The 25,791-nt window shown below is 47.5% G+C and overlaps 1 protein-coding gene across 1 annotated transcript in view; it reads right to left on the reverse strand.

Annotated features, from left to right (window-relative positions):
- The window catches only part of PC (pyruvate carboxylase), a 49,526-nt gene extending 41,771 nt beyond the window's left edge, over nt 1-7,755 (reverse strand). The window contains exon 1 of the mRNA XM_044681294.1: nt 7,665-7,755. Within this exon, the coding sequence (XP_044537229.1) occupies nt 7,665-7,667 (3 nt within the window). The 5' untranslated portion in view covers nt 7,668-7,755. The remainder of the gene's footprint in view (nt 1-7,664) is intronic.
- Nucleotides 7,756-25,791: the final 18,036 nt, after the last annotated feature.

The raw sequence follows: 25,791 nt of genomic DNA on the forward strand, positions 1-25,791 counted from the left end.
GTGAATTTTCAGAAAAGCAAGTGGCTCTCTCCTACCTTCTCAGTCTTGTTTTATATTCATTTACTTCGCAGGCTCACCATTCCAAGCTGACTTAACTGCTTGCAATCTGAGACGGTCGGGCCCCTGCCTTGGCACCTTGGCCCCGGGGTTCCCCCCACCAGTCTCTCTTACCCTCTGCCTCTCAGAATCGCTCGCTTTTCCAGCTTTCTAGAATAGTTCAGGCGCCACTTGTTGAGGTTTTTCTGAGCTCCACACATCCTCTTCTCTCCTTCTGAGATGACTTGGTTTTTCCTCTTCCTGAAGCTCTGGTCTTCCTTGAAGGCAGGTCTGATTGTGCTTACGTGTGTGCTGAAGCGCACCTAGCTCCAGGGGTTGCAGCTATCCCATGTGGGAATGGGGTGGGGAGAAGCATTTTGTAAATATAAAAGGAGGAGATGAGTACAGAGAACTAGTTTATTACTACTATGCCTGCTCCATTGAGATGGGTTGGAAGGATCACCAGGAGCCACAGCGTTTGGCTTCTTAAACTTCTAAAGTTGGTTTGAGCCCACCTACACCTGTCCCAAAAGAAGCCTGGATTCCTGAGGGAAGGTAGAGAGCGGGGAGGCCCTCCTCCCCTGTCTGCTGACGATGCAGTGACATTTATATGATGCTTTCTCAGATAATATCTCCCAAGAGCCCAATGAGAAAGAAAGAGCAACATGGAGGTTCCGGGTGACTTTGCAGAGGTCCGAAGGTCGCACAGAGCCAGGAGCAGCCTGTGGGTGTGGGGCAGGGCCCTTCCAGAGCTTTCCTGGCACCAAAATGAATCTGGAGGATTTCGGAAGAAAACAAGCCCTGGTAACCCCCAGAGGTCATCACTCCAAATGCAAACAAAGAGGCAAACTCTCTTCCTCGGTTTATCAAAACACGCTATGTATAAAGTCCTTTTATCAGGGTCAGAGCAGACGCAAGGACCATTTTCCTCACGCTCTAGGGCAGAACTCTGCAAACAGAACTATTCAATAAGACAGTCAAAGTAACCTTTTGTCCATAAGACCTCCACTTCCGTGGCATTTCCAAGCCAGAGCAGAGGAGGAGAGCCAAACTCTGAAGGAGGGAGGAAACTATGCCTTCGGTTGGCCCTCAGGAGGGCTCCCAGACTCTCAGAAACCAAATGAGAGCGGAAGAGAATTCAGTCAATGGCTGGGGTGCCCTGGTCACCGAGGCCAGGCGGCTGTCCCTGGGGAAGGATGGTCCTTCTGCTCAGCTCTCCCAGAGATAAGAAGACACACTCAGAGCCTCCCAACAACCTCTGGCTATAGCGAGTCCTGGGAGACCCACCACGTTCCCTGCTGGTGCCAGGGACAGCGCTAGGCTCTCGAGATCCAATAGGCCAGAGCTCACTGCTTGGGGGTGGGTTTGAGCTAACTAAAAGGGAGAGATCCATTCCACCCCTCCTCATTTCAGGGAAAACGAAGCTGCTCGGGCTCACACGGGAGCTAGCCCGAGAAGCAGGGAGTGACTGCAATGTCTGGTCCATGGTGGCGCCAGCCTGGTGTGACGCCAAAGAGCAGCCCTACTTCACTCTGTGCATCCCAAGAAGCCAGTTGTGCCAGTGAGGGGCTGGGAGCCCCATAAAGAACGAGGCAAGGAAAGGTGGCCAGAGCTGACTTTGAAGAGCTCCAGATTTGACACCTTCATTGGGTAACCAAAAAATGATGGTGTCTTCACGCTCAGCGGCACAGCCGCTCCCCCAGGAACAAGTCTGCTCGTTTAAAACCCTCACCTTCTGTCTTCGAATCATACTGTGTATTAGTTCCAAGGCAGAAGAGCCTCACAGGCCAGGCAATGGGGGTTAAGTGACTTGCCCAGGGTCACACAGCTACAGAAGTATCTGAGGACTGGCTCTCTCTCCTAGTAAATTGTACCTGCTGAACCTCTTCCTGCAGTGGGCCTGAAACCCATTGATGGGGTCACATGTGGTCAAGCCCACACTAGAGAGCCACTATGCTCTCAGGCCTGAGGCTCAGAGGAGAGCCAGCGGCATTTACTGAAAAGCCCTGAGACCAAGAAGGCTCCTGAGGCTGGAGAACAGGGGGTTCCCCCTCAGGTCTGGGCTGGCTTTTCTTCCTTCCCAAGGGCCTCCTGGTCCTGTGGGATCCTAGACCCGGAGCTGGCAGGGGCCTCCGACCTGCCCTTTGAGAGTTGAGGGACCTGAGGCTCACTGGGGGTCATGGCAGTAAACCTGGGAGGCCAGATCGGAACCCAGCTTTGTCGTGGGCCAGAGCACTCTGCTGCATCGTGTCGCCTCCCTCCCTAGAAAGGGAAAAGCCGGGGCCAGCACGGGAGGCGGCTAGACAAGAGCTGGAGTTCAGAAAGCCCAGGGACAGGAGCAGCCTGGACCTGGCACCTAGATCCTCACATGTCCCAGTGTTAGGGAACTGCGCCCGAGAGAGCCCTGGCAAATGGCAAATGCAAGGACCCCCGATCTTCAGGGAGGCAAGTCCTCTGGGAGGCTGAATCGGAAGGAATTCAGGAGATGGCGAGGAAAGGAAGCAGCACCCTTTGGGCTTCCTTGCATTCTGGTGCCAGTGTGAACCTTTGGAAGGGGAAGGGGACTCTGGGGGGGCCAAAGAAGGAAGTATCACTCAGGGATGGTACATGAGGAGAACCAGAGGAAGCCCAGTGGGTGGTAGCCCTGCCTTGGGGCTTCTGGGGAGAGCAAGGCCTGGCTCTGCCCCAGCCCCCTCTCCTTCAGAGGCCGGGTGGTCTGCACATTAGAGTGGGGCCCCGGGATTAATGCTCCATTACAGGGGGGCCTCTCCTTCCCATGTCCCCCGGACAGCTGGCTGGAGAGCAGGGACAGGGCCTGGAGTCCTCTCCTCTCCAGTGAGGCTGAGGAAAAGGAGGCCTGGACCCTGGCATGAAAGCAGGGGATTTCCAAGCTAACACTGCCACCTAGTGTGCACCAGAAGCCACGACGGCTTCCCTCCTCCCCTAGACATAAAGGAAGTCGCCTACCTGGGCACTGGTAGTCTACACAGTCTTCCAGTCTACACGGGCCCAGGAGGCCCGAGTCAAGGCCCTGCCCAAGGTAAGTTAGGGGCCTGGAACCAGCAGAAACAAAACTGAAAAAAGCACCACCTTTCTGGAGATCGCTGGCCTGGCGTTTCACTGACTCTACAAGGGAGGTTGGCTCCCCTTTGGAAGGGGATCATCTAGCCCGGCCCCTTCCTCTCTTTAAACAGACCCAAATTCTAGTCAGTTGCATCGCCCCTTAAGTCAAGCCAGGCAGCAGCTAGCTGGCCCAGTGGATAGAGACAGGAGGTCCTGAGTTCAAATCTTGCCTCAGACATTTCCTGTGTGACTCTGGGCAAGTCACTCAAGCCCCATTGCCCCATTCCCACTCTTCTATCTTGAAACCAATACTTAGTAATTGATTCTAAAATTTATTTTGAAGAGTCAAGACTGGAGACAAGAGGTCCCTGGGTTCGACACATCCTAGCTATGGGACAGACAAGTTGCCTAACCTGTACTGCCTAGCCCTTACCACTCTTCTGCCCTGGAACTGATGCGAAATATAATTCTAAAACAAAAGTACTCCTGATGGTCGATCTTATTTTCTCAGGAAGCCTAGTCTGAACAACTCTTCCACCACCACCAGTGTCAGGAGGTATGATTTGCTACGAAAGTCACAATGTTTCCTCCGTGTTAACAAGTCTTTCTAGCAAATGGCTAAGAATTGGAGAAATCCGTTCTTCGTGCTGGGCATCCAGCCTAACCAAGAAGCCATAGCCTGCAGACTGCACTTGACGGAGCTGCAGCCACCTTTCTGGGGCCTGGGGGTGGGAGGATGCCAAAGTCAGAAATGCCTTGTACTCCGATGACTAAACATCATTCGTCTTCTCTTTTTCTGTGTCTGTGAGGTTTTTAAGCCCTAAAAACCTGCCAATTTTTGTGTAGGTGCCATGTACTACCGAGAAAAATATACATGCTTTCCTCTTCCCATTCAGTTCTCGTCGCCTCTTTAGTTTCTTTCTTGTTTATCTTCTGGTTAGATTTATTAATTCACCTTCTCAAGAACAAGGTGCTGTCGTCCCCCCAGAGCAGGCAGCCTCCAGGGCTATTCCACTAGAAGCAGCCATCCCAAACACAGAAGTCTGAACTTTGCTCAGGGGGAAAACTTTGTTCTCTGGGCTAATTGTTTCCCAAAATGCTGAGTTGAGAGGAAGAGCCAGAGGAATGAGATCCGGGGTGGAGAGCCTCTGTGGGAGCCCAGAAAAGGGGGTCAATGAGATGGTCACGGCTGTTCTCTTCTCTACCCTCAGTTCAAGGGTCCTTCAACGTGGCCATCAGAGCCTCCTCTCCTGGCTGGGGCCAGGCGATCAGCCGATTCTCCCCCAACCCTGCCACACACCCCAAATAACTCCATTTGAGGATCAGGGAGCTGTTTGGAGAGGCTCAAATAAAGTCAGTGAGCAGGCTGGCAGACTAGAGCTTTTTTTTTTCAAGCAGCTCTGGCCCATTCACCAATGCAGTTGATTCACATGGTGGACTGCCTTCCTCCAAGCACATTCTGTACACCTCCCGACATCTTCTTCTTTTGCCCTTGTTTTTCCCATTCCTTTTTTTTCTTCCTTTAGTTAAAACTCTTACCTTCTATCTTAGAATCAATACTATGTGTTGGTTCCAAAGCAGAAGAGCGGTAAAGGCTAGGCAAGGGGAGGGGGGGGGGGTTCTAAGTGACTTGCCCAGGGTCACATGAACACGATCCATTCCTCCCTACTTTATAAGTCAGTGCCAGGGCCCAGCTTGGTCCAAGAGGAGAGATAAGAAAATGTCCATTCCTACTTCCTGCCCACAAGGGACCAGGCCTATAATAAATGCCTTAGATATAGCCCATCTCTGCAGTCCTTGCACCAGAGCCTCACATCTCAGTTTTACAGATGAGAAACTCAGAGGCTCAGAGAGTGATAAGTCTGGTCCAGGCCCGAGAGGGGGTCCTTCCAGGATTCCACCAGGAAACAGATGCTCAGAGTCCAAGTAGTCATCTATCCCAGCAGTAGGCAGGCCTTTACCCTTCCTCCATTTTCTACTCACCGGGAACAACATTCCCCTCATTGTTAGGAGGTGGGTGAGTCCCGTGGCTAGAATGAGGGATAACCGAATACTCAGTCTACTGGGAACCGAGGTTTTTGAGCCACTGTGAGGCCTGTCCAGAGGGGTCTTCTTCAGAAGGAAGTGGGATGGGCAGGAGGCAGAATCCAAAAGCATCAGCACCTTTGGAGTGGGGGAGTCTACGTTCATGAGATCAAAGGAAAACAAGCTATTTTGGAAGGAAGCACAGGAGTTCTGGGGGGTTTCTGGAGGCCATCTTTGGGACACTGGGGGATGGTGTGTTTAGTCGTGAGAGAAATTGAGTGCTATTTGCTGCCATTTGCTGGCTTCCAGCCTGTGGTCTTAGCAGGTGAGTCTTGATGCCCAAGGCAGTCCCCAATCCCATAGACAATTACTACTCAAACAAGAGGAAAAAGCTTTAGTCATACAAGATGGTTCCCTGAAGATGATGGGTTGTAACCAGACCAACGAGGTTGCTATTAGGGATGTTCCTCCAGGGCAAAGAATTCCTCTTCTTTCTCACGAGGGAAATTCTACCAGAAAGAGCTTCTTCCTGTCCAGCCTTTTCCTCTACCGAGGCTTTTATTTCAGAAGCTGCCATGTGACCCGTTCTTCATCCCCACCCTCTTCTAAAATCCAAATGTCTCTGTCTGCTCAGTGTCAGAGATTACGCAATGCTTAGGGAGGGGAATAAGGGTCTCTTGTCACTGACCAATGGAGGGGGGGTCCAATGGGGGACAGATAGAAGACCAAGAAAAATGAAAAAGCTTTGAGAATGTGAGTGCCAAGTAAAACACTCCCAGCACTCTATACCAGGGAAAGAAAGCCACTCAAATTGGGGAAGTGGAGTCAAAAAGAATATGATAGGAAGGATGGGTGGGAAAGCCATTCCAGGTGGGAAAACAATTCACGAAGCTATAAATGTCATGGGTTGGGGTGAAACTCCCAAAATAACAATGCTTAGAATCTGGGCACCTAAGCCAGGATGTAGCAAGTGACAAAAGCAAGAGAACAGATGGTGAAGAAGACATTTGAGTCATAGGAAAACCTGAACTTTGTGCCATCAATAAGTTACGTCTGTCCAGGCCTGGGAAGGGGTTGTTCTTCTAGTGCTTGACCACTCATGAGTGACTCTGGAAGTCCCTTTTCTTTGGTCTCAGTTTCCTTACTTGTAAAAGAAGAGAAGCAGGCTAAATGATTTCTGAAATCCTTCCTAGCTCAAAATACCATGCCTTTGACAAATACCCCGGCTATTAAATATCTAGCACAGTGGAGTACTCAAAGAAGGCATGGGCCCTGTCTGCAGGGAGGTCATAATCTAGCCGGAGAGAAACAACCATCCAGTAATACTTCACCATTTGTCACTCAGGTCTCCGAAGGGCAAAAGGCTCTCAGTTCCACATGCCCCTGGACCCTCAGTTTCTCTCCTCCAATTCTCCCAGAGTTTTTAATCCTGTGAAAAGGAGAGACCCCGCTTCATTTGGACTTAGAGGGGGGAAAAAAAGGCTCTTTTAGAATATCTTATCAGTTTTTCCTCCCCCAGAGCATGAGAGAACAAGGTGGGAGGGGGAGGGGTGGGTCCTAATTTTCTTTCCTTGGGAGAGGGCAACAGTCAATCCTTTCTTTCGATTCAAATCTGAGCTACACAATCCAAACACCACAAGTCTTGTCTCCCAGCTCTATGTGTGCCATTATCTCTGGGGACGTGAGGCAGGTTTGTGGACTGATCAGACCTTATTTCTCTAAATCACTCCAAGCCTTCCAAGATACTCCAGCATCTGCCACTAAGTAGACATGTGACATTAAGCAAGTCACAATCTCCTTTTCTGGGCCATCTATGATTCTAGAAGATAAAAACCCATCATCCTTTCAGTAAAGCCTTTTGCAATGTTTCCTGGGTTTCCTACCCTGGACTCACAGGACAACTGGACAAAGCAGTCACTACTAGTGTGGGCCATATCAAGGTTAGGGGGTCACCGATACCTGATAAGGCTGCAACGTGGACACATGGCCTAAAGCCGTATAAGAGCAGCTCACTTCCCAGGATAATAAATCTCTTCCCCACTCCCATGCTGCTCTTCTTAGCAATTCTGAGAATGCCTTCAATTCCCACTACAGGAAGAAACGTGTGGAACTTCGTGCCATTCCCCCCACTCCCTAACCTTCCTCCTGTCATTACTGACCCGGGATATCCTAGTACTCTGAGCCTCTGATTTCATGATAGATTAGACTCAAATGGGATGGGCCTATGGAAAGGCCTTTGCCAACCTTAAAGCACTATACAAATGCAAACCACAATTACTATGATTATTAAACCTCTTTGGCATCTGACCCAGATCAAAATTTCCTAATAAAACAGATCACCTGCCTTGTAGACTCCATTTCTGTCCCATATAGGCTTATCCTCCAAGGAGCTGCTGCCCCCAAGGTCTCCCCTGCCTTCTCCCCTCCAAAGAACTTCTCCAAAAAAGACTCCACAGGAATAAGTGAACAGCAGCCCTCTCCAAATTATATCAATGCACCGGTAAAACCTGTACCAGAATGGTGTCAGACTGGCCCCTTACCATAGCAGGCAGAAAGAAGAGCCTTCAGAGACGCCTCACGGTTCCCAGGGTTGAGAAGGTAGGCCTACGGATGGCTCCCTGGGTGCTCTCAAGTTTTTAACTTGCCTCCCTCTAGGTTCAGCCTCTTTCAATGATTTCCCAGAGCTGGAATGCCTCCTCTAGTCTCCAATTTAGGGAGGAGAAAGTTGCTGCCCATAATCCAATCTCAGGCCGAGGGTCAGGCCTTGAGCAAAGTCAGTTTGAGAGAGGAAAAAAAAACACACACACAAAAAAAAACCAGGTCAGGGGTGAGAGTGTGAGCTGGCAGAGGGGCCTTCCACAGTCATAGCCTAGAAGTCCTTCTCCAGAAAAGGGGCTGCAAAGGAAGCAGGGCCAGAAGCGGTTCCCTACCAGGCAGCACAGGAAGGGGGAGCCAGGAAAGCACACTGACTCTTTCCCAGCTTTGCTGGGGTCTCCTGATACTTCCACCTTTCCATTCAAGAAACAGCAACATAATATTCTCCCCTTTTTCCATCTCTCTCTTTCTCCCACTACCCTCCTCTCTCTTTTCCTCTTTCTCCTCCCCAACCTTTTGGAGTTAGAAGGCCAGATTCCTTGGAACAGGGCACTTGATTTCTGAGTTTGGCTGCTGACCCATTATCTGCTCATCACTATTTTACTACTAAATTTAGCAAGTGGGGGGGGGGGGAGGCAGTTAAACAAGACACTGAGGCAGCACCTTAAAGGTACTTACAGTCATCCTAGCTGGGGAAAACAAAATGCCCCTAGACAGACACAGACAATAGACCAAATAAGGACCCAGCCACAGGAAACACCTGGGGAGATCACTCAGAAAAGTCTGAATTACTAGCTATGAAAGAAAAACCTGTCAGTGGAGATAAATGGGCTTAATTACCCTAAAGACTAAAGTTAGTAAGAGAAAAAATCCATCTCCCGAGGGTTAGGCAGTTAGGTGTTTAGGGAATGCTCTTTGGCTTAGTTTTTCTCATATGAAGGTAGTTAGACTGAATCTTAATAGGCATGAACCCATTTTTTTATGAGTTTTGATTGAGGCCTATGCCCTCATCCCTCTGCACAGCAGATGGTCTGGGCCTGTCATTCTTTCCCCAACAGTGAAGGAAAATAAAGAAGGTGTGAATTTCACTTCTGCCCACCAAGTAAAAATCCTGAGGGGAGAGACTGAGACCCAGAAAGGTACCAGTGAGGACTCTGTTACTCATCCCCCAGATCCAATCAGCTGCCACTACAGCTCTCTTCAACATCTCTCCCAAGGGTAGTTCACTGCTGTCTCCTCACATAGCTGCCATTTAAGTTCCTCTCGCCTTGGGAGGACAGCTTTCAGTCCTTCTTTTTGGGATTTTATTTCTTTTATTTTTATTATCACGTAAAACACCCTTCCAGTATTAGCCACTGTTGTAAGCACATTCTCATACAAAACCAAAACCCCAGAATAAAACCATAAATAGACTGCTGTAAAAGACTCTCTGTTTTGATCCACACCCATCTGACTCCAACAGCTCTCTCTCTGGAGGCAGAGAGCATTGGAGGACAACTCTCTCTCCACTTGGCTCTCAAAGCAATTTTCTAAAAACCTATGTCTAACTTATCACCTCCCTTTAATGAGTCCCTGTTACCCCCAGGATCAAAGCTAAAATCCTGTGTTTGACATTTAAAGCCCTTCATAACCTGGCCCCTTCCTAACTTTTCAATAAGCTTACATTCTACTCCCTTCCAGGTGAACTCTGGGCCTTCTCTAGCCCAGAGTAAGGCCTCCAAGATCACTTCCCAACCATCTCCACCTTCACTCTAGCCATCATCTTTACTCCTCCCTGAACAGAGCCTTAGGCTCTCCCAAACAAGCTCTCCCTTTTTCTTGCCTAGAGTCCAGTTCCGGGCCATTTCCCAACCACCTCCACACAAATTGTCAATTGTCCCTGCTTGTGCCCTTCTCCCCTGGTTTTCCAACTTCCCTCTTTAAAACAGGTTTTCTCCTATTTATTGGAAGTTCTTTGAGGGCAGAAACTAACTTGTTTGGTTGTTTTTCTAACCCAATAGCTTAGCATGGTACCTGGAACACAGGAAATGCTTAGGAAATGTTTTCTCTCTTTGCCCATCTATCTCCACACTCTGGAATCCAAGGGCACTGGTCAATGTTCTGTTCTTTATATTTCCTGACCTTATGCCTTTCCATTACTGTCCTTTAGGCATGGAATTCCTTCCTTCCACCTTTTACAATCCCTGGCTCATTTGAAGATTCTGATCAAATCCCATTTGATTCAGAAAGTCTTTCCCAGGCCCCAAGCTACCAATTCCTCCTCTTCTAAGGTCATCTTCCATCGACTCTGCCTTCTTGGCAATGGCAAAAAGGTCACCTATTTCCTCCTCTGAGACTAGTACAAAGGAGAGATTCTGAGGAGAAGTTCTGAAGCATGTGACAGAGGAAAGGATGGGGAGGAGAAAGAGAACAAGCTCACTGCGGATGCATTAGGTCATCGAGCCTAAGAGGGGAAGGAGGGGAGATGCAAGTATAGGCAGGTGGCTTCCAGAGAAACAGAATTTGAGCCACTGTGTGGAGTGGAATAATCGAGAGTATTATGAAGAATGCTACTTCCTAATTATGAGGAAGAATAAACAGCACTCTTCCTGAGCCTGGAAGTTTAGAAGTAGAATGGAGAAAAGGAGATTATAAGGAAGGAAGGCAGGGACCTAAGAAGGGTGATGGGGTTCTGAGGTTAGGGGGGAAATCTCTAAGGGCTATATGGATTCTTGAAATGGAGCTGGGTAAGGAGGGTAGTAGATTCCCAGCAGATGTGAAAAGGGCCCAGGCTCTGGGCCATGATTGCTTTGGAGAAAACCAAAAGCGTGGGAGACCCAGGATCAAATGAGACAACAAGAACATTCGTATGGGCTTTTGCTTTGCTCAAAATTCTTCTTGTTGGGGCAACTGGGTGGCTCAGTGGATTGAGAGCCAGGCCTAGAGATGTGAGGTTCAAATCTGGCCTCAGCCACTTCCTAGTTATGTGACCTTGGACAAGTCATTTAACCCCCACTGCCTAGCCCTTGTAAAAAGGATTTCTTTATTTCTTTTTTTTAATTTAATGGGGGACCTGGAGGTCCTCTTACCATAGAGATGTGTAGGGATTAACCAAACCATAGAGACAGGAAGGAGGAACCATAGAGACAGGAAGTGAGGTAGGAAAACGGTTATAAAAGGAGTCAGTTGCTGATAGTTAGGGCTGGGAGTTGTGGGGAAGTTGGCTGCTGGGAGTGTGTGAGTTAATGGTTGGCATTTAGTTGCTGGAATATAAAGGTGGGCCTGAGTTTACTGAAAGGGCTTTTCGGCTTTAGAAGTTTGTTTTTTTTTTTGTTTTTTTTTTTTACCTTTTCTGGGTTGGGAGGTGGCTGGACTTCCTTGATGGACTTGATTGGGTTGGTTTTGATTGGACTAGATTGGGTTGGAACTTTGTGGGGTGGCTGTTATTAGCAGCAATTATAGGTAGATATAGACAGTTTTAGGTAGTAATTATAGTTATAGAATAACTAGTATAGACATTAGGAAATTTTCTTTCTCTACCTCTTTCCTATATTTCTCTCCTTTACCATATTCATTTTACTATCTCTATTTTAATTAAACCAAATTGTTAATTGTTAAAAGTTGCTAGAAGCTTTCTTTTCTCTGGCTTAAAGGGATAATATTAATTTACTATATTCTCATTCTCATATAATTTTACTATATTCTCATTAAAACTTAAATTATTAAAAGATGCTCTCTTATTTTGTCAAAACTCCTCATTTAACCCTTACCACTCTTCTGCCTTGGAACCAATACAAAGTACTGATTCTAAGACAGAAGGTAAGGGTTTTGAAAACAAAACTCTTCTCGTTAACTCATTTTCATTCCCCCTTTTCTTGATTTTTCTAGCAGCAACTATTCTACATGAACCCTTGGACACAACTGTCTCTTCCTTTCAGTTAAACTAGGAAAAAAAGAAAGGAAAGGAGCAGCCTCAGAAGGTTGGATGGAGTGATGGAACCATCTTGGCAGCCAAACAGGCTTAACAGGCTGGCTGGACAAACAATGTTTCTCCCCATCCTCCTAACCACCCCAGGGGCCTTTCTCTTTCCTAGCAACCTAGAAGTTAATAAAGAAAACTGAGCACTTTTCTCCACTGAGGCCCAAGAATATATGAGCTAAAGAGAGGATCCTAGGAAGAGAAGCCTGATGATTTCTAATTATGAGAGGGAACTCTCTAAGTAAGAACTTCCTCTCCTCAGCTTTAGGAGCTAAAGCCTAATTAATTTAAGATTTTTAAATTTAAGGTATTTAAGATCAAATGACTTGTGGGAACAGCAAGATGGCTCAGTGCACTAAGAGCCAGGTATGGGAGATCCTGGGTTCAAATCTGGCCTCAGATGCTTCCCAGCTGTGTAACCCTGGATAAATCACTTAAATTGCCCAGCCCTTACTGTTCTGCCTTGCTCAGGGTCACACGACCAGCAAATTGCAAAGGCAGGATATGAACCTGGGTCTGACTTCAAACCCAGTTCTCTTACCTCTCAAAGAAGTCTACAGAATGAAAGACAGACAGGTACAGGGAATGGCACTGGGAAGGCATTTGTCAAAGGAGAGATGAGGAAGTATGTGAGGCAGAAATTCCCTCCCTCTAGCAAAACAAGTCAAAGCCTTCCCAGCTACTTGGAGACTTGAGAGTGAGAATGTTAAGTGGCCTGCCTGGGGGTCACACAGTCAATGAGTGAGCCTTCAAGGCCAGCTCCCAATCCATCACACCACACTACCTCTCCAAAAGTAAAGGAAAACTTAAATAATTAAAGAGATATTGGCTGTGATTGTATCTGAACCAATTAGAAAGACTCCCTAAATGAGCTTCCAGATGGAGCTCTTTATCAAACAAGGGCCTGCTTTCTAGAATTAAACAAATAATTCTATCATTCAGTTAAAAGGGGAAATATCTAAAATGTCAAAGAAGGGGTTAGAAAAAGTAGGGGAGGTGGCACCTTCCTACTCAGCTCAAGATCTCCAACTAGACCAAAGCAATAATCCTTTGGGGAAGCTGGGAATTGACTGTCAACCTGGAAAATGAAATTGTTTCATGTCCTTTGCCCTAGTCAGAGCCAAAACAGACACAGCAGCAGCTTCGTAGGAATACCCGTCACAGTAACAGCTTGTGGTCCATAAATAGGACGAATTATTGCACTGTAAGAAACAACACAAAACATTTGCTAAGATGGCCCCTTGGCCTAGATGAGTCCCTGTGTCCAGTGGCAGCTCCCCCTGAGGACTCAGCCTCCATGACAGTCAGTCTTAGCGTGCCATCTCCAAGGTTCCCTGTGGCCGCTCCTCCAAGACCAAATGCCTCATCTTCTGTTTGGCCTTTAAACCCCTTCCCAGGTTGGTATCCATTCCACTTTCCCTCTCTTTGGCCTCCCCATGAACCTCTCTTCTTGTTCCTCCTAAAAGCTGCTTGTGCCCTTGCCTGGGCTGCTCCCTCCCTTCCCACTTCCACCGAGTGGATTTTCTAGTTCTTTCAATGCTCAGCATTCCCCTCTACATGAAACCTTGCCTGTTCCCATATGGGCCAATGCCTTCCCTTCCCGAATTATCTTGTATTTGTCTTGGGTATTCCTGTGCATGGCCAAGTTGTTTTGCCAGTCAGAATGTGAGCTCCTGGGGTGGGAGACGCTTATTCCTCATTCTTCTGCATATCCCCAGCACCTGGCATTAAGTACATATTTGTTGATTCATCAAATAATATGGAGGAAAAAGGGAAGGCTAAGGGAATATGCAGGACAACCCCTAGAACTAGAGAAAAGTCAAGCAAGAAGAATCTAGACCAACAACCATGAAAGCCTTAAGAACTCTGTCCCACAGGGGCAGCTGGGTGGCTCAGTGGATTGAGAACCAGGACCAGAGACAGGAAGTCCTGGGTTCAAATCTAACCTCAGATACTTCCCAGCTGTGTGACCCTGGGCAAGTCACTTCACCCCCATGCCTAGCCCTTACCACTCTTCTGCCTTAAAACCAATACAAAGAACTCTGTCCCAGGCACAGTGGTCTCACCTCATGATCAAAAATGTGCCACCTACCTCCCAACAGGCACATGATAGACTAAATGTGGAAATTAAAATATAATTTTTTGGACAAGGTCACTGTGAGAAATTTTTTTTTTGCACAATTACTGGGATAGGACAGGTTCTGGGCTTGAAGTTAGGAAGACCCAAGTTCAAATCTAGCCTCAAAAATGTGCTAGTTGTGCTATCCTGGAAGTTGTCTCACTTTTCTCAATAGCACTTATCTTGAAGAGTTGTTATGAGGATAAAATGAGAACATGTTTGTAAAGTGCTTTACAACCCTTAAAATGCTATCGTGGGGTTGTTCTTGAACAAAATAAAGGCCAAGGCCAGTTTGGAGGCATCTTGGACACACAGCCCAGGCCACCAAAGGCTCCTGTCTACTATTTAGTTCTTCCAGGAGGGCTACATTTACAGTGAAGAGAAACAATGGCCAGAAGGCCTGTTGTCAAATCCAGACAGCCTAAGAGAAAGACCTATGTTGAAAGAGGAGCAATTAGTTCCTTAATTACCAGCTGCAAATTACCCACATTCAAGCCAGCAATTATTTTCATTCCAGGTTTTTGTGTCTCCCACTTACAAGGCTAAGAGGAAAGAGAGGCTGTTGGCTGGTTGGAGGAGTCGAGCTTCTGGAGCTCTCATCCACAGGAGCAAGGCAGCTGGGAGTTTGCAAGTGAGATCAATCCTCTGGGCCCTTCCCAGACTTCCAGAATGGTCAGGAACACTTCAGCAGAGAGCTCAAGTGCTTGGCAGTCGGCTTCCAGAGGAGAAGGATCGGGCCAGACAGCACCCACCTCCATCTTCTGCGCCTCCTCAGATCTGATACTCAGCCACCAGAGAGAGGAGCATTGCAGGTGCCCTCGCTCTCACTGTGACCTTAGTTAAAATGTCGGGGAGCTAGCAAGCCCTGCAGAGAATCCAGAAACATTTAAATACCCAATATGTGTCTAATAAGAGCCTGAGACAGGCCCTGTAGGAAATATAGGCAGGTGGGGCTGGGACCTAAATAGGGCCCAGAAGGAGACCCACTGCAGTCTATACACCTGACCTTCCTCCTTCAAAAGGGATAGTCTAAGACAAAAAACCCATTTTATTGACTGCTCATTATGGGCCAACCAGGTTTTAAAGAAGTGAGCAAGCCTTTTCTGGTCCAAAGTGGCCTCATCTATGAAATGAAGAGGCTGGACCAGATGGCCTCCATGGCCCCTTCCTCCGAGGAGCTCTCCATCTCCACTCCACTGACCCTAAGAACCGTATTAAAAGGCCTGGTCTCTGGCCACCAGGAGCTTCCAGAGTGGCTGGGAACTAGCCTGGAGGCCGAAGCTCACAGGAAGTGCAACAATGTGAAAGGTCAGACGTTCGAATGATCTAGCATGTGTAAAACTATTAAGACCAAGAAGCCAGGTATTTCGTTTGTCAGTAATAACAGAAAGGCCTTCCTTGGTCCCAAGGAACACTACGAGAAGCAGAAAAAATACATTGGAGAGATGAGCCAATCCCAGCTATAGGGTGGCCCTTTTTTAGGGTTCAGTACTTTCAGTTGTTCCTCACTCTTCATGACCCCATTTGGAGTTTTTTTTTTGAGCAAAGATACTAGAGTGGTTTGCCATTTCCTTCCTCAGCTCATTTTACAGATAAGCAAACTGAGGCAAAGAGGATGAAATGACTTGCCCGGGATCACACAGCTAGGAAATGTCTGAGGCCAGATCTGAGGGCTTCTTAACTTCCAGGCACTGTGCCATCTAGCCGCCCCCAATGGATCAATTATGCAATAAGCATTCATTAATTGCTTGCTCTTTGCCAGGCACTGTGCAAAAGCATTAGGAAAACAACAAAGTAAGACAAGAGATAGTCACTGCCCTCAAGGAGCTCACACTCTAATGGGGTGACAAGAAGGAAAATAAAATGTACAAACAAGCCCAATGGGGAAGAAAGAGAAAATAATTAAAGAGGAAAGACAAGAGAACCAAGAAGGGTCATGAAGACTTCCTGCAGAAGCCAAGATTTTAGTTGGGACCTAAAGGAAGCCAGGGAAGCCAATAAGCAGAGTTGAAGAGGGAGCGTTTTGGAGACCTTGGAGCAACCAGAGAAGATGCCCAGAGCTGGGAGACGGAGAATCTTGTGGGAGGAACAGCCAGGAGGCCGGATCAGTGGCCTGAGTAAGAGATTAGAAAGGTGGGAGGCGGCTAAGTGATGAAGGGCATAGAGAATGGCCTGGAAGGGGCAGAGACTAAAGGCAGGCAGACCCACTCTCAGACTATTATAATGACCCAGGCCGGAGGGCCATGTCAGAGGAAAGAAGGAGGCGTATTTTCAGAGATGTTGCAGAGGTGAGAAATCCGCCAATCCACCCTCCATCTTAAACCCGTTACAAGTCAGTTGGATTCTACACTATCTTCTCTCTCTCTTATCATGTTGCCAGTTGTGCCCACCTCAGCCTTGGATCACTCCCACTGTCCATTGCCTTTGCTCCTATGTTCTTGCTGCTAAAGGGATTTGGAAAAATAATTTATCTGTTCTGCCTGAAATACAATTTTGTCACATAACCTCCACTGGACCCTCACTGCTGCTAGGCAATCATTCTACAACCTCCATGATTATTACTGTCTCACTCTCCACAGCAGCCCTTCCAAACCTTCCCAACCCTCCTCAATCCTCTCATGCTTCCTTCTTCCCCTGTTCTCTCTGCTAAAACCTCATTTGTCCCGAGCTCCCTCTTTTCTCCTTCTTCCTCATCTGCCTATCACCCAGATGCCTTCTGCCATGGTCTCCTCCGTGCCTCCTAATAAGTGGAGACTTCACTCCTTACCAAGTCTGCCCACTCCCCCACCCCCACCCCCGGGGCCCAAATAATCCCATTCCATCACTTTTTTCCATAAAACTGCTCCAAGTCATCAGCACTTTATTACTTTTTTTCAATCTCTTATTCTCTGCTGGCTGCTTCCCTGCCTACAATCAAACTTATGTCCTCCCCATCCTCAAACTCTTACAAGATTGTCTCAATTTAGCTTCTGAGCTCATCACTTCCCTGAAACTGCTCTCCCCAAAGTTGCCAAAATCCAATGGTCTGTTCTCAGTCCTCAATCTCCAGGGCCTCTCTGCAACCTTGGATTCTTTGAATTACCCTCTCTGCTATCCTCTCTTCTCTCCACAGAGGTTTCTGTGGTGACACTACTCTCTCTTCCTATTGGTCTCCTTTGTAGATGCTTCACTAGGGCACACCTACTACCCAGCCTCAGCCATGGATGTATCACGGGGCCCTCTTCTCCCTCTAGACTTGGTGACCTCCTCAGCTCCCATGGATTCAATTATCTCTAGGCTGAGGCTTCTCAAAGCTCCCTTTCCTGCCCCAGCCTCTCTGCTGATCTCCAATCTCGTATATCCAACTGCCTTTAGACATCTACAATTGGATGTCCAATAGATCTTAAACTCAACCTGTCCAAAACAGAACTCATGATCTTCCCCCTAAAGGCTGCCCCTCCTGCCACCCTCCCAGCCCCTCAGGCTTACAACCTAGCAATCATCCTGGGTTCATCAGGATCTCTTACTCCCCATATCCAACATGGTGCCAAGTTCATTTCATCTCTGCAGCATCTCTCAAATATGTCCCCTTCTTTCCTGCCCCAGCATGGGCCCTCATCTCCTCACACCTCCACATGGGTCTGTCTACATCTTCTCCAGTCTATCCTGCATTCGGCTACTACCAGGATTTTCCTCAAGGCAGGTCCAACCATGTTACTCCCCTACTCAATAAACTCTAGTGGTTCCCAGTTGCCTCTGGAATCAAATACAAAATACAATCTGGCATTCAAAGCCCTTCATCACCTGCCCCTTCCTATCTTTCCAGGCTTCTTACACCTTACCCTCTGACTTTGATCCAGTGACATTGGCCTCCTGGCTGTTCCCTAAACAAGACCCAATCTGGGTGTTCTCCCTAGCTGCCACCATGCATGGAAGGCTCTCCCTCCCCTCTGCCTGCTGACCTCTCTCATTGTCTTTAAAGCCTCAACTAAAATCCCACCTTCTCCAGGAAGCCTTTCCCAATCTCTCGATTCTCATGCTTTCCTGTGGTTAATTATTTCCTATTTATCCTGTGCAGTTTGCTTTGCAGATATTTGCTGGCCACTTCCCCCAGGCTTTCTGGCTGTCTGTTAGAAGGTCTGCTTCACAGGGTGTCTGTGTGTCTGTGTTCCTACAAATGTATTGAAGTGTTTTTTGAGGGTTAGAAGGGAATCTTTCTGGTCTTGTCTGTCTTATACACACATTTTCATAGTCAGTGAAGTCATGTGTGTGTAAGGTGGGCTGGCTCAGGCCAGGCAGGGCCCAGGAAACAAGGGAGGGTTTGGCATCTTAGAGTCGAGGCACAGAAGTAGCCCAGCTGACCTGATATTAGCCCTGCGTCTTCCATCCAGGCCTTACTCAGCACCTGCTGTGGCATCTACAGTTCAACAGCTCACTTTCTGGGGCCCACGAAACCTGCTGAGTAGGAGCAGGGTCTGGTTTCGTGTCTCCTTTCCTGCTTCACTCTGGGCCCTACCCCAGCCCTAGCCCTTCTCCTTGTGGCCTCACATTCTAAGCCCTCCTGGTTTTGGAAATGTTCTGCCATGCCAGAGTAAGCCCAGGCCAACTCGATGGTCAGTCTCCCACATCGTGGGCCTGTTTTACTTGGTTTGGCCTGGATTATTTGGGTTGGGGAGTGGGAATCTGGTCTCTAGGGTGGCTGGCAGGGAGTGAGAAGAGGCAAAAAGAAAAGAGGAAGACCCTAGAAGGAATACAAAGGAATAAGAAACGAGGCTTCTAAATGTGTAGCTCTGCAATCCTCTTGGCCTCCCAACTCCCTGGGCTTTCACTGACCTATCTGGCTCCTTTGCTCCTTTCCCTGTGAGTAGAGATCACTTCATTCATTGTATTTCTATCCTCTGCATCTAGCACAGTGCCAGGCACAGAGTAGGTGCTGGCTAATTCTTTTGCTCCAGTCTGGCCTCCTTCCATCTAAACACACTCCTCTCCCCATAGCCAGACCCGCTCAGATTCCTGTCAAGGGCCCCTCATGCAGTTCTTGCCAAAGGACTTTGCCTTTTCCCTGAGAGCTGGCTGGGCCTCCTGGAGATGGGGAGAATGACCCCGAAAGAATGGGGACCCTTGCCCCACACATCCCTGGCCAGCCTCTCAGTGTTAGCATTCCCAGGACCCTACTAGAGCCTCACTTTTTTTCACAGGCCCACAGACAAGGCCTTGAAACTCTGAAGCAAAGTACATCTGTGAATCAGGAAAGGTGCTGTTGTCTCATAGGCGGCGAAGAACTATTACAAATGCCAACGAAAGCTGCTGCCCCTTCAAGAGCTGAAGCAGAAAACAAAGTACCATTCAGGCCACAGGGCTTCCTTCCTCCTTCCATCCAGCTGAGGCTGAGAGCAGACAGGGAACACTACGGGTGACCCCAGAACCAGAAACATCCTGGGCTGGTGGGATTAGGACGACCCTACCCAGATCTTCCTATAGTAACCCAGGACAAAAAAGCCGCAATGGAGCTCCCCCCCACCCAAAAAAAAACCCCTCATATTCCAACTTAGAATCAATTATTGTATGTTGGTCCCAAGGCAGAAAAGTGGTAAGGGCTAGGCAATAGGGGTTAAATGACTTATCCAGGGTCACACAACTAGGAAGTATCTGAGGTCAGATATGAACCCTGGACTCTCTTGTCTCCAGGCCTGGCTCTCAATCCCCTGAGCCACCTGCCTACCCCCAACAGAACTCATTCTCAATTCCCCAAAGGCAAAAGACAACGGGGAGATCTTGGATCATTCAATAGCAGATATAACCTATCTTGCCAGGCTCTTAGTGTCTCTCTTCTACTCAACCTTTTACCTGAATTGGGACCAAGTTGCAAACTAGATTGTTTTGAATGTCATTTCTTAGTCCTACTCAAACTCGATGCCTCTAATGGTTTTGAGTAAGGCTGGTCAAATGAGAAGAAAAGAACCAAAAGGCTGGAGAACCTGCTCATCACCCTGCAGCCCCAAGCTGGCAGTGAGCAAGGCTTAATTTGGACTTGGTTTGGGAGAGGCATTTCAGCTGATATAAACCTCCTCAGGGCCAGGCTGTGGTCTGCTGGGCATCAGAAAGGCAACGAGTGGCCCAGTCAGAGGAAAACTCTGACCAAAGGTGGGCCTGGCCAGCGTCGTGGCTGCCTCACCCCCTTTAGGCTTCTATTGGAGGCCTTGAAACACAATCATGTAGTGAATGAGCAAAAAGGATGGAGGGAGGGGGAAACTCTCTTGTGCCCTACTGACTGGCACCACACCAAATCCAAGTCTCCTCTTGGTGAGGAAGTGATTTGGCTGCGTCCTTGGGGCCCTGGATTGGGTTCCTAGGAGACTTCAGTGCAACGCAGTCTGGAATCTCATATCAAGAGAATGGAGAAGGCAATCATGCAGAAATCCCAGGCTCCATCACAGCCACGGCATGACAAAACCTGTCTGTAATCCCCTGTGCTCCCCTGGCCAAAGTCTTATCACCCAAGGTCCTTTGTCTCAGAGGCCTGACTTGGGTTTGAATTTCTTCTTTTCCCTTAGCGGTTGCCTCCTGGTGTCTCTGGGTCTTCACCCATCCTATCCGGTTGATCCCCTCTTTCCTTCATTTCTCCTTTCTTCTAAGCCCTTGTCGTAATAATGAATAAACACTGGCACACACACAAGCCACAGAACACCAGCGAGTGATGAAAGCTTAGAAATGCATTCACCAAATGCTTTCGAAGGATAATGATGATCTTTGCTACTCTATAAGATTGGCTAGGCTGTCCTCTACTCTGAACCCCTCATCCTATCCCGATCCGTGCCTTGAAAACAAAATGAAACAAAAGGTTCATGCCTTGCCAAACCCCAACCCGAGACCACCCCATCTACTTCCTGCCTCCTTGATACACTCCTCGGCTGGAGAAATTCAGACAACCAAACTGCCTGGATCCACTCCACCTTTATGTTCTCTAACCTCAGGGGAGCCCTCACCACAGCCAGGCCTGCCTTTAGTGCCTTCCTAATTCAGGTCCTCTGCCACGCTCCACAATGGCTGTTCAAACTTCTTTTCCTTTGCAAACTTCCCCCATGGTCTTCTCCCTTTGCCCTCCTCAGGAGAGGATCTCCGCACATATAGCTTAAGGGAAAAAGCCAAATTTTCACTGAGATCTTCTACCCTTCTTCCACCTCAAAGACCTCCTGTATCTTCTCTCTTAGTTCTTCCTTCGTGGCAGTTTTCAATTAGGCACTGGCCTTTTTCCTTGCCTTAGCTAAGCATTCTACAAGAGCCTCTAACGACATCCCTTTTTGTCTTCTCCAAAAGACTGTCCAGTCAATTCCTTAACTGCTTGAGAGGCAGCTAGATGGCTACTGAGTACTAGGTGTGGGGTCAGGAAAAACAGGAGTTGGAGTTCAAATTTGGCCTCAGCCAATGACTAGCTGTGCATCCCTGGGCAAGTCATTTAACCCCAGTTTCCTCAACTGTAAAATGCAAATAGTAACAATAGCTACCTTGCAAGGTTGTTAAGAGGATCTGAGATATCTGTAAAGCACTTACCTAAGCTAGTGCTTGGCAAACAGTAGGCATTATATAAATGTTTATTCTCTCCCAAATTCCTTCCTCTCTTTCAACTTCGAATATGCAATCTCAACCCACCTACTGGGCCCTTTCCTACTGCCTTTATTTTTTTTTTAAATTTTTTTTTATTTTTAGAAAAATTTTCCATGGTTACATGATTCATGTTTTTACTTTCCCCTTCACCCACTCAAGCTCCCCCCCCCCATAGCCAACGTGTATTTCCACTGGTTTTAACATGTGTCATCAATCAAGACTTATTTCCATATTATTGATAGTTGCATTGGTGTGGTCGTTTAGAGTCTACATCCCCAGTCATGTCTGCATCAACCCAAGTGTTCAAGCAGTTGTTTTTCTTCTGTGTTTCCTCTCCTGTAGTTCTTCCTCTGAATGTGGGTAGCATCTTTTCCATAAATCCCTCAGAGTTGTCCTGGGTCATTGCAGTGCTGCTAGTACAGAAGTCCATTACACTTCAATTGTACCACAGTGTATCAGTCTCTGTGTACAATGTTCTTCTGGCTCTGCTCCTTTCACTCTGCATCAGTTCCTGGAGGTCTTTCCAGTTCACATGGAATTCCTCCAGTTTATTATTCTTTTGAGCACAATAGTATTTTATCACCAACATATACCACAAAAACATACTCTAGCCTCTCCCATCTTTTTTTTTCTCTTTAAAACTCTTACCTTTCATCTTAAAATCAATACTATGCATTGCTCCAAACAGTGAGGGTTAGGCAATGGGGGTTAAGTTACTTGCCGAAGGTCTTACTAACAGGAAGTGTCTGTGGCCACATTTGAACACAGGACCTCCTTTCTGTCTCTAGGCCTGGCTCTCAATCCACTGCCCCATCTTAAAAAAAAAAAAAAAAAAAGGACCTTGTCCTTGAAATTATTTTCTGTATTGCAAACTGTTATAGGGAGATCACAGAGTAGACTTAGATTTAAGATAAGACAGAGAGATGACAGTTTTGGAGCATACCCTGGACTTAATGCATGAACATTCCTTGATGGAATGAAGCCAGGGGGTTTGAAAAAAAAAAAGAGAGGTTTTTGGCCAAGCTGAGGGAAGGAGGTTGTTGTGTTGTCCAGCTTGCCTGAGATCTAAGGAGCTGAGAAGATTGGATCACTGAAGATTTGAGAGAAGAGACCATCAAGTAACTAACTCAGCCTAGGTAGAGAAAAGGTTCAAGATCTACTGCTGGTGGACAGCAGATAGAAAACCCTTTACTCCCTAGTGCTTTTGGACTTAACTGGTTGTACAAGGATCCTGGTTCCTGTATCATCTTGGAGCATCTTGGAGCAGTGCAATGAGAAACCCAATACTTTTGCCCTCTCCAATTTAGATAGAGTTATAGGTTAGTAGAGTAAAGCCAAGTGACCTTTTACTTTTTAGGCAGTTGGGCTATTGCTAGTGGTAGTAACCCTCTCACCCACTTTCCCAAATTTACCAACAATAAACCAGTTTATTTAAACTTCCTGTGTTACTCTAAGCCATCAAGATCCCACTATTGGAGTTTCATCAACAACACCGGTATCCCTGGCTGATTGGGTGTCAGTTTAACTGTCATCCCCCATTCCTCACATCCCTGTGTGGTTTAGTCTGTGTTGTCCTGCTGTCCTGTCCCTTGTGAGGTGCGGGAGTGTCCCCATTTTGTGTGATTCCCTGACAGGCAGTAGTTTGTCCGGTCTAACCCCTTTTCCCCACATTTACTTTTGTCAAAACTCATTTCAGCATGAACCTAAGCAAAGCAATTAAGACTAACCTCCACTTCAAAGTTGTATTTACTTTCACAGGTCAAGGTCCATACATCCCATAATAACTTGTAAGCGAGGCTGGCTAAAGCTCAAACAAAGCCATCTTGATTCACTGCCTCTACTTCCTCTCCTCTCACTCCTCAAACCTTTGGACTGGGTTCCTGCCATTAGCCCATCCAGCATCCAGACTATTTTCCAAAGTCACCCCAAATCTGATTGTCTTGCTTCCAACCTCCCACTTCTTGGTCCCTTGGCCACGTCTGACTCTGCTGCTGCCTTCTCCTCTAGGATGCTGACTTCTCTTGCTGTTGGGGGGGGATGCATTCTCTCTGGATTCTACTCCTTGGTGGTTCTTCATCCATATCACTGCCCTTCACAAGGCTGTTTGAGGCCCTCTTCTCTCGAACTCCCCCTGAGGACCTCCTGGGGTCCTCTGTGGCTCCCATGGATTGGATGAGGATGGCTCCCAAATCAGAAGGTCAAGCCCTGTTCTCTCCCCACTGAGCTCCAGCTGTGGGTCTTTGCCTACTAAATATAGAAAACTAGACACCCCCACCACTGCCAAAAAGATATTCTAAATGCTATGCCTGGCTCACCACTGGTTTTCAGGTAAGATAAGTCATCCTTCAAACTAGAACCTCCACTTTTCTGCTGAGTCTACTGTATTAGTCACAGAAGTTCTAGCCTGACCCTGTAGCTTACTGCTTAGGTGACCTTGGGCAAGTCAATCCCCTCTCTGGGACTCAGCTTTCTTCATCTCTCAAAGGAGGGAATTAAACTAGACCACTAAGGACCCCGCCAGCTCTATCCCATTCATGATCTTTACCTTTGTCCCTATTTAAAATAGCAGGCTTCCCCATCAGTCACCCTTAAGTTACCTGTTAGGAAGTGGCCAGAGTGAGCAGTTTACTTATTGTACAGTTTATCATATATGGATATGGGCTATGGACAGGCAGTTTATAGTCTCAGGTTAGGCTCTTCCTCATGCCACCCGGCACCTTTATGGCCTCTCTCTCCTTGAAAATGTTTTCTGGACTGCAAACTCATTTTAGCATGAATCTAAGCAAAGCAATTAAGAGGGCAAACTTCCATTTCTACTTTGTGTTTACCTTCACTGTACAAGAGGCATATCAGGCACAAAAATAAACATTTATCGAATCACCTGTGTCTGCGTCTTTTCCCTGTGAGTATAAAAGCTTGCGCCTTGCTGCTGTAAGAAGGAATCTCGCTGCTCGAAGTACACTTCTTGTCTTATAAGAGTCTTACCTTGATAACAACCCACCCATTGTGGAGATGGGCTTATCCACTGTTGTGGAAGCAGCCTTGGGCTGGGTGCCAACCTCAGGCCTGGTGGAAGCCACACACTCCCCCTTGGCAAACCACTTCTCTCCTGAGCCTCTGTTTCCTCCTATTTAGAAATGGGCCAATGACCCTTGTACCACCTACTTAACAGGGCTGCTTCGGGGACTTAGAGCCCAAATAGCAGGGCTGGGACATCATTTTATTTTGTGTTTTTGCCCCTAAGCCCACCCATCCATTGATCTCTGGGGTCTTTCAGCCATCTCCTTTCCTGTTCCTGGGTTGCCTTCATCTTTCTGATATATCCAACCATACTCATGTCCTCACAAGAGAGCAGCCTTTTCCCGTTTCAGCATCCGCCCGTGCCTAACCTACCCACCAACACCTTCCCTACCTCTAAAAAAACCAACCTGGCATCAATGGCCACATGAGCCGAGATGGTGACGTGTCTGCTTCTGAGATGTAGACACTTAATACACACATGGAAGTGGCATAGGTACAGCAGGAAGAAATTCAGACTTGGAAGATATAGGCTCAAATCCTGATTCTTCTTCCACTCACTCCCACCAATATGATTCATTCCCACCAATATGACCTCAGTTTTCTCAGACAGAATAAGGAGCTAAATTACACGGCCTCTAAGACAGTGATGGTGAACCTATGTCCCGGGTGCTAAAGATGGCACGCAGAGTGCTCTCCGTGGGCACATGGCCTCCTCCTTCCCCCAGTTCCTTACTAGAAAGGCAGAGGGCCTCAGACAGGGCTGCTCCCCTCCACCTCATCTGACCACATTTTTTCTCATCCCCTACTCCTCTTTCCAGCAGCCAATGGGAGCATACAGGGGGTAAAGTGGGAGGCTCACAGTGGGCAGAGCTGGAAGGGAGCAGAGAGCTTGGGCTACTCCCCTTCTCCCTCTCTACACCTGCTGAGGACATTCCTCACTTTACCCACCCCTGCATCCAGCAGCCCAATGGTAGCACTTCCTCCCTCCCCTGAGTGGGGAGGGACACGGCACTGTCTCTAAAAGGTTCACCATCACTGCTCTAAGGTCCAGTATGACTGTAAATGGATGATTCTTCTTCTGTAATGCTGCAGAACTCTGTCCTTATCTGACTGGCACTGAAAGCATCTGGGTCCTGCACCTGAATTCCTATGGAGATGCGTAGCTCAACAAAGACAAGGATGTTTGCATTAACTCCAATGCTAACTTTGTTTTCACTTACACCCTCCACACTGCAGCACAGTCCCAACTCATCCCCAATCCATGCTCAATCAATACTGATTAAACACACATCTGTTCAGTTTGCTCTCTCATGACAATTTTCTGGCCTATATTGATCTGTCTTGCCTTTCTTCATACCTTCTTTAAAAACAACTGAATGTCTACATAGTT

This window comes from Gracilinanus agilis, chromosome 6 (assembly GCF_016433145.1).
Source record: "Gracilinanus agilis isolate LMUSP501 chromosome 6, AgileGrace, whole genome shotgun sequence".
Lineage (NCBI taxonomy): Eukaryota > Metazoa > Chordata > Mammalia > Didelphimorphia > Didelphidae > Gracilinanus > Gracilinanus agilis.